General features: G+C 36.3%; 1 protein-coding gene across 2 annotated transcripts in view; it reads left to right on the top strand.

The window, feature by feature from the left end:
* taok1b (TAO kinase 1b) overlaps nucleotides 1-9,260 on the top strand; it is a 52,810-nt gene that overhangs the window by 25,295 nt on the left and 18,255 nt on the right. The window contains exons 2-5 of one of the 2 annotated variants that reach the window (XM_016278697.1): nucleotides 2,713-2,960; nucleotides 3,077-3,148; nucleotides 5,253-5,354; nucleotides 7,075-7,120. In XM_016278697.1, coding sequence (XP_016134183.1) covers nucleotides 2,829-2,960; nucleotides 3,077-3,148; nucleotides 5,253-5,354; nucleotides 7,075-7,120 — 352 coding nt within the window. In that variant the 5' untranslated portion in view covers nucleotides 2,713-2,828. Of the gene's footprint in view, nucleotides 1-2,712; nucleotides 2,961-3,076; nucleotides 3,149-5,252; nucleotides 5,355-5,915; nucleotides 5,962-7,074; nucleotides 7,121-9,260 lie in introns of both variants that reach the window. The other variant, XM_016278696.1, reaches the window with a different exon arrangement.

The following is a 9,260-nucleotide window of genomic DNA, read 5'->3' as shown; positions in this document are numbered from 1 at the left end:
CAAGCCTAGTTTACATTATAAATAATAGTTTAACATTCAAATACATTGCGAATATGTAAACATTTGGATTTGTGCCAAATGAGACGCGAATAATAAGTTACTAATACATCTACCCAAACCCGCGCTCGCTCCGTCTAGTATGCACACACGCAAGCACTGTCACGATCTAATGCACTGTAAATGCCGGATTTTTAAAAACAAATAGGCCTACCGCAACGCAAAAAATTTAAAATCTGACATTTTCCGGAACAGGATCCAGCAGGATCAAATTAAGTACTGGTCATAATACTCACATGATAATGTTTGATGTGAGCAACAGTGTGTTTTGCTGCAGCAGCGCCGATGGAAGCGGTTCACTGACTGCGCTACACAGCCACACGCGCCACAGTTACGTTTGGGATCATTTTATTTTAAATGCCATAATGTCAGTTGAAAACATTGCAATTGTGTTTTAAAATACAATAACGAGCACTACGAAACCATTTAAAGAGGCACGTTCAGTGGTCTCCGTGACGGGATAGGAAACAGTGAACAAAGTAAAATTATCTCAAACGAGCTCTCTTCATTTTATCAAATGATCATAATCACATCTATTCATTTTACAATCCTGCTACTAGCATTTTATTCAGACTAAATCCCCTTTAAATCGGGTGAGAAAGCGGGTTTTTTTTTTTTGAGTAACTTTTGCACATCCTGTCATGTAGGGCTGCATATGCATTTTGCAGCATTAAGGTTAACGATTAATCGATTAATTGATCGTTAATTTAAACAACGATCGATCATGGAAATGATCGAAAATTGACATCCCTACTACACATATGATAATATTGTACATAATCCAGCACCAGTAACAATGTAATTGACAGTCGAACATAGTAGATTGCAGTATCCACCTTATTTTGCAACTTCAGATTCTTTAGCTGGGTTTCCATCCAAAGTTGCGAATGTAACTTTTGTGCAGAACTGGTATATTGCATAAAACATTTGCGAATAAGCAACGTTTCCATCCAACGAGTCAATGAGAACAAAATCGTCACTTCCTGATACACTGGCAATATCACTAAGAAAAGTAGGAGAAGCCACTGAATATAATAATTTTCATATATAATAAGACCCTGTTCACAATGAGACGTGTTTAGCTGTATACGCAAAAATTTTGTATCGTATGCCATTTTGCCCCAGTCAGACACCGTTATGTCATGTAACAGCAACAACAACATGAACAAACACTGAACGATTTACTCTTTTATTAACTAACATTAACACAGATTAATAAATGTATTGTTCCATGTTCGTTTGTATACCGTGTGCAAGGTTTATGCGCATAGTCCAAATCGGCTTTTCCATTTTTAGTGTATCGCTGTGGCAGAATTACAGCGCCACATAGTGGTCTGGCATGTATACTACATCGTATTGTGTCGGTTTCATGGTTCCGTGTGTACGCAGATATTTCTTGAGATGTGGGGAAAAAAAAGATTGGATAGGGAAAGATCTGGTTTCATGTGGATGTAGCCAAAATTACTTGCACCTCAGAGTGACCAGACGAAACAAAAAAATGCTGTCATTGCTTTTGGGGGTGGATGCCTGCTGTTTAGAACACAGTCGAGTAAGACAGTTCTGGGAGGCAATTATACAGAAATACTTTAATGGCAGACTTTGCTCTGGCGTTTTCAAAATGACCATAAAAACATTTCAGATGCTGTTCAGCAAGATCAGTCCACTGGTTAGTCAGGTTATGCCGACCGATGGCGCAAAGTCACATGACTTTTTTGATGTGCATGGAAGAATTTATTTAGCAAACGTGTTTCCATCTCCAGTTATTTGCATTAACTGTTTTTCGCACAAGTCAAAACTACCTCAAGGGAGTACAAACTTTTTTGTGAATTACAGGATTCTCTTTCGACATTTGGTGTTTCCATCACTCGTCTCTTATGCGATACTTCAAAATGCGCATAAAAATTGGGTGATGGACATATAGCTATTATCTGTTACAGGTTAATAACTAGAAGAATAACTAAGTGCAGTAAATAATGAAACTATTTCTGCTACAGCATAACCAGTGTTTATAATTATGAAAATACATTAAAATAATGTAAGAAATATTAGTTTGAAATATTAAGTGGAATAACAAGCTAATTTGTATAGCTAAAAACAACTGGATGTGGATGACACCGGAAGCTTCACACATTTAAGTTACAAAGGGCCGCTCTAAAGCCCCGTTCACACCAAGCAAGATAATGATAAAGATATAGTTCTAAAAATCGTTCTCAATATTAAAGAATAGCAGAGTCGACACCACAGCTATAATGATAAAGGCACAGAGGAACTATATTGTTGGAATCACTTTCAGAACGATATTTTCCAGCTGATGAACGCTATTGACATCCAGTCTGAATCCATCCAGCTATCATGCGCTGGAGAATTTGAAGCGGCAGACGAGCTTGCGCTTAGAATAAACAAGACGATATAATTTGCTGGTGTGGACGCTAATACCGTTATCTTTATAGTTATCGTCCTTGGTGTGAACGGGGCTTAACTCTTTTTAAAAAAAAAGACGTACCTGCTTGACACCCCAAACTGCAGAAAGCCAGATATCGTGATGATATTGTTATTGTGTATTAATGTCAAGCCCACTACAATATTGTAGTGAAATTATGATTTAGTGACGTCCCTATTACATATGTTGACATTTATTTATTTGTTCCCCCTCAGGTCCCTATGCGTACACTGCCTCCCTCTGGCAGATGAGTAACCAGCGGGGCCTTACGTGTCGCAGTCGCACGACCAGATAGTCCCCTGCGAGCGCGGCGTGTCCTCCGGCTCGCAGCATGCCCGCCACCAGCCGGGCAGGGAGCCTGAAGGACGCTGAGATCGCAGAGCTGTTCTTTAATGAGGACCCTGAGAAGCTCTTCACAGACCTCCGTGAGATCGGTCATGGCAGCTTCGGCGCAGTGTATTTTGTATGTATCAAATGTTGCAGTGTGTAGAATAGGATTAATTATTTTGATGCATGCTACAGAACATAATGAGAGGTTTGGGAGACTAAATTCTGAAATCTGATGTGAATCTTGTTCAGGCACGGGATGTGCGGACCGCAGAGGTGGTGGCCATCAAGAAGATGTCCTACAGTGGGAAACAGTCTAATGAGGTCAGTTTTCCTACATTCCACAGTCATTACATACAGTCATGCAACAGTTTGGTTGTGGATTAAGCTTTTCCTTCTGAGGGTGGGCAGAGTGATTGCATTATATTACTCTTGTCCCATGGACTTGACTTTTTCACATTCACAACTGTGGCTTGGCTCTTAAATAGTGACTTGGCACAGTAAAATTGAGCAAATTAAAGTCAATTGCTGAAGTCACATTAAGTCTTGTGTAACAACCAGGGCTGGGAAGGTTACTTTTAAAATGTATTTCACTACAGATTACAAAATACATGCTTTAAAAAGTAATCAGTAATGTATTTCGTTAAATTACTCAGGTTTAGTAACTTAATCTAAATACTTTAGAATACTTTGAAATACTTAAGCTATACACAAAGGAACATATTAATGTCTTGTTTTTATGTTTTCCAACTCTAAATAAGTGACATCTACCAGTCATAAGATTTGCGTTTTCCTTTTATTTATCTGTTTATTTTTAACAACATCAGTTTTCCACAGTATTTCTATGAACAACAAAAATATGTTGTGTCATTTAAATCTACCAATCAATATAAATTCAATTTGAATACAATGAATGGGATTCCGTGCTGTTTGCATTCCAAGCTTCAAAACTAATCCAAACACACCAAACATATCATAAAAGTAGCCAAAACAACTGGCACAGTTCTCCAAGTTATACAATAGATTCGTTTAATGAATGGACCCAACTTTAAGTGATTACTTCACTGATAATCCTCTCTGTGGAGAAGCGATCGGCACAAAAGAATCGCTGAGTCAAAATTGACAGGGCTCGTTTCCCAAAGCAACTACCGTCGCAAGTAACTTAATGTCATTATAGTTCAATGTAATTTAACACCCATTAAACACACCCCAGATCTATTCAGTTGAATGTGAACTATTCACACTGGTTTCGTTAAACAAAATAAATGATTCATTTAAAAGATTGAATCAAAAGAATCATCTGTTCACAAATCAGATCATGAACTCGCATTACCGCGCCAAAGATAATCTATTCTTGAACATTTCGAATGAATAAAGACTTCAAGTTCATCTGTAAAGCACACAAAGCTACCGTTTGACTTTATAAACTTTTATTTCATGCATGATTCGTATGGATCTATTAACGGAATGCAAAGTGTGAATTCTAGGAGAATTTGTTGTCATTTTTCAATTAAATTCTTAGAAATATTAAACGTAATGATAACCATTCAACACTCAAAATATGAGAAAATAGAAAAACGAGTTACTGAATAAACATTTTCAAAGATCAAGAACAACTTCCCTCAAGATGCCTTTTCAGATTAGACGTTGAATCCTTCGATGCGGATAGAAGTTTTGTTGCAGGTAGGCATTGCGCTGAGATGTTACGTCCTTTTCAGATTTACAAGTAAAATAGTCTTTTTATTTCCACGAGGGAAATGCATTACGCGAATGGCTTTCTGTTGTGTCATCCATTTTTGTGTAGTGATGATGAGCGCATGCACTCTCACTACGAGTTGCTAAATGAACAGGCTGCTGCATGCTGTTTTTTTTGTTGTTTTTTTTCAACGGACAATCAGTTGCCTTATTGGTTAAAATCCCCAAACTGTTTACTTACAGTAAATATTAAATTAAGAAATGACATTAAAATTCAAAGTAATCACTTTGGTAATCTAAAATACTTTTCGGATGTAACTGTAATTTCATTACCACCTATTTAAAATTTAATTATAACGAAATACAGTTACTCATATTTTGTATTTTAAAATACGTAACGCAGTTACATGTATTTCGTTACTCCCCAGCCCTGGTAACAACACAGATTGAAGTGAAGCACCACGGCCATTCATACTTTAGTTGGTGGCAGCGTTTCCTTTGTAATTTCAGATTAGCAGTAATCGGATTACACATAATCTCTACAAAGAATCCTTCAGAAGCTTTTAGGACTGACTTTCCTTTTCAGGACCTGTACTAGTAAGTCAGTATGTCCAGTCTGCTCACGTCAGCAGTGGATGCAGTGATCTGGTGGAAAATAGGACATTCATTGTAGTCTTTTCTGGCTCATTTGAAAGAAGACTGTTTGATTTAATGCTGTTTTGTCTTTACTTAGAAATGGCAGGATATTATAAAGGAAGTCAAGTTCCTCCAGAGAATACAACACCCAAACAGCATAGAGTATAAAGGATGCTACCTGCGGGAACACACGGCTTGGGTAAGATCTCTCTCTTTCTTTTCTAAATTCTTCATTCTCACTCTCACCCTTTGGCATAACATGGTAATGAGTATATAAACACAGTAACTATTTAATCTCTGTGAAAATAAGATATATGAAACAAATCCTAGTGTAAGAATTATTTTTTACTAATTTTAAATCTAGGTATGACCAAGTTGTTTTTACAAGGTGTCTTTTAGGTCATACAAGATTTGCGCATGGATATTTATTAAAAGGTGAAGAATCACCATCATGCCTTACTTGCCAAACTAAAATGACTGTGAAGCATATTTTATTGGATTGTTCTGTTTTTTATGTAAATTGACAACGTTTTTATTCAGAGGTGTGTTTAACTGATTTATTTAAAAATGTATCACCTGAATGTATTTTTAGAATTTTTGTCTAGTGTACAACTGAAATGTTTTTTATAACCTTTTGTTAATTGTATACTTTGTATAATTTATTCAAAGATCACCATGAAAATAGCCTTGATGCTGGCATGGTGTTAAAAAGTGAATAAATAATTTAATCTCTTTGATTCATCTTTTTTCATCTCTTCAGCTTGTCATGGAGTACTGTTTGGGCTCTGCCTCTGACCTCCTTGAAGGTAAGACACTAAACATTTATGATACTTTCATTTGGAAGCATTATAAATATTTTATCCAAAATATGGGTTTTACTTATTTAGTTTCAAACTTTAGTTATGATTAGGGATGCACCGAAATTAAAATTCTTGGCCGAAGCCAAACACTGAAACACTGGGCCGAAGGCCGAATACCGAACACGGTTTTTCGCAGTAGGCCTATTTTGCCTTTTTTTTCACCATTGCGTAAATTAAATTGCCAAAATCTGCTTTTTACTGTTTTGTCCTGCTTTTGAAATAAAAAATCAATTACAAAACAACAATTTAAAAATATTTACTTAACACTGGACATTTTTTTACATTCTAGCAGACATTATACCAACAAAGCACAATTTAACTTAAAATTAAGAAGTTAGTAAAATAATATTTTTGGCCATTTTTGAGACTTGAATCAGGCATGTATTTTTTACTGTACAAATAAAGGCAGCCTTGCTGAGCAGAAGAGAATTCTTTTAAAACATTAGAATATATTACAGATCCCAATTTGAACACTATGTGTGAATGTTATAATAAATGTATTAATAGAGCTGTTGGAGGGTAATTATTATCATTCTCACTCTCACCCTTTGGCATAACATGGTAATGAGTATATAAACACAGTAACTATTTAATCTCTGTGAAAATAAGATATATGAAACAAATCCTAGTGTAAGAATTATTTTTTACTAATTTTAAATCTAGGTATGACCAAGTTGTTTTTACAAGGTGTCTTTTAGGTCATACAAGATTTGCGCATGGATATTTATTAAAAGGTGAAGAATCACCATCATGCCTTACTTGCCAAACTAAAATGACTGTGAAGCATATTTTATTGGATTGTTCTGTTTTTTATGTAAATTGACAACGTTTTTATTCAGAGGTGTGTTTAACTGATTTATTTAAAAATGTATCACCTGAATGTATTTTTAGAATTTTTGTCTAGTGTACAACTGAAATGTTTTTTATAACCTTTTGTTAATTGTATACTTTGTATAATTTATTCAAAGATCACCATGAAAATAGCCTTGATGCTGGCATGGTGTTAAAAAGTGAATAAATAATTTAATCTCTTTGATTCATCTTTTTTCATCTCTTCAGCTTGTCATGGAGTACTGTTTGGGCTCTGCCTCTGACCTCCTTGAAGGTAAGACACTAAACATTTATGATACTTTCATTTGGAAGCATTATAAATATTTTATCCAAAATATGGGTTTTACTTATTTAGTTTCAAACTTTAGTTATGATTAGGGATGCACCGAAATTAAAATTCTTGGCCGAAGCCAAACACTGAAACACTGGGCCGAAGGCCGAATACCGAACACGGTTTTTCGCAGTAGGCCTATTTTGCCTTTTTTTTCACCATTGCGTAAATTAAATTGCCAAAATCTGCTTTTTACTGTTTTGTCCTGCTTTTGAAATAAAAAATCAATTACAAAACAACAATTTAAAAATATTTACTTAACACTGGACATTTTTTTACATTCTAGCAGACATTATACCAACAAAGCACAATTTAACTTAAAATTAAGAAGTTAGTAAAATAATATTTTTGGCCATTTTTGAGACTTGAATCAGGCATGTATTTTTTACTGTACAAATAAAGGCAGCCTTGCTGAGCAGAAGAGAATTCTTTTAAAACATTAGAATATATTACAGATCCCAATTTGAACACTATGTGTGAATGTTATAATAAATGTATTAATAGAGCTGTTGGAGGGTAATTATTATCATTATTATTGTCTTACTTTTTATTTTATTTTACAGAACAACAGTAAAATTACAATACTGTCATTTATGAATGTTGATGGAGTCGTTGCTTTTTCTCGGCTTTTATTTTGGCAGAAACCCCGCAGCAAGATCTCAGTGCATCTTTTTGTTGACAACAGCATGCAGATTTATAAATGATTCTCATTACGAATTTGGGAAGATTTTTGTCGCACGTATCACATTGTCACATGCCTTAAAAAAAAATTCACAAAAATGTTACTGAGCAACTAACGAGTAACACAGTTTCAGCGCAGATTTTCCTCGCGCTTTGGACTTTGAACCCTGGCTAACAAGCAGATAGCGCTGTGAGCTTGTGCAGCGTTGTCAGAATACATGCAATTCGTGCGTGCATTAGAAAACGTTCTGCAGTTTATTTACTAATCGTTTGAGGCCATTTCGCTATTTCAATCGTCATACAGTAGCCTAATCACCAGCCCAGCCACCTCTTCTTCTCATAGTGATGCAGCACTAAAACAATACGCTGTCAGTGATTGTAATGATTTCTGTGTCTTTCTCTGATAGTTTTAAATACTTTCACACTGCCGACATGTTTGCTGCATTAGTGCATGCCTCTATTTGATCGCGTTAGTCATTGTTCGGTACATATTATTCGGCCTTTTCGATTTTTTTTGCTATTTTCGGCGGAATAATTTCGGTTGCCGAACATTTGGTGCCTCCCTAGTTATGATCAAAGCAAAGCTTTATTATTTAGGTGTATTATTTTTAAACAGTAGAATATGCCACTTGCAACACCAAGTTATGGGTTTGATTCCCAGGGAATGCATGAACTGACAAAATTAGTTTTTTTTTTAATGCAGTGTGAATCACTTTAGACCAGTGGTTCTGAAACCTGTCCTGGAGTACCCCCAGCCTGCACATTTTGTATGCCTCTGTTAGAGCCCGACAGATATATAATTTTGCCGATATTATCGGCTGATATGAGCCTGTCGCCGATATATCGGCATCAGCGAATATGCCGCCGATATGAACATTTTTTTACAGAACATATAATGCAGATAAAATGCTTGAAATGGTGTAATTACTTAGTTTGTCCAGCAGAGTTTGTCCTCCATTGTTTGCTACTGGCAACCTGGATGAAACAATTTAAAGCTTAAGTCAATAGAAAAGCATTGAAACTTTGAACGGCCATATCTCCGTAACGGCGTGGCGAATCCGCACCAAATTCGGGGGATCTCTTCAGCTCAAGGAACCCTCTCGAACGCGAATCGAGTGTACGTCTCGAGGCCTTCTTTCGAATGAGACCACCCCCGCGTGGATAGCCCCCGGGGTTCGGGAGTTACGGGTGATTAAATTCACGGTCCGGCGCCGACCGATCTAGCGGGGGGCTACCGACGCGCGGAGGGTGGCGTTCAGTGTCTTATTCGACCGTAAGTGCCCTGCGAAGTAGACTTCACATGAAATTCCACCATGATTCCAGTTCCAAGAGAACGTACACGTTACATTCAAAGGGCATTAAAGTGCGCGAGACGTGAATTTATATTGTATTTATTTACAGA

The sequence above is a fragment of the Sinocyclocheilus grahami genome, unplaced genomic scaffold, assembly GCF_001515645.1.
Source record: "Sinocyclocheilus grahami isolate Dianchi unplaced genomic scaffold, SAMN03320097.WGS_v1.1 scaffold124.1, whole genome shotgun sequence".
Classification (NCBI taxonomy): domain Eukaryota; kingdom Metazoa; phylum Chordata; class Actinopteri; order Cypriniformes; family Cyprinidae; genus Sinocyclocheilus; species Sinocyclocheilus grahami.
Note: the sequence above shows the minus strand (reverse complement) of the source record. Positions and strands in the feature narration are given on the sequence as shown.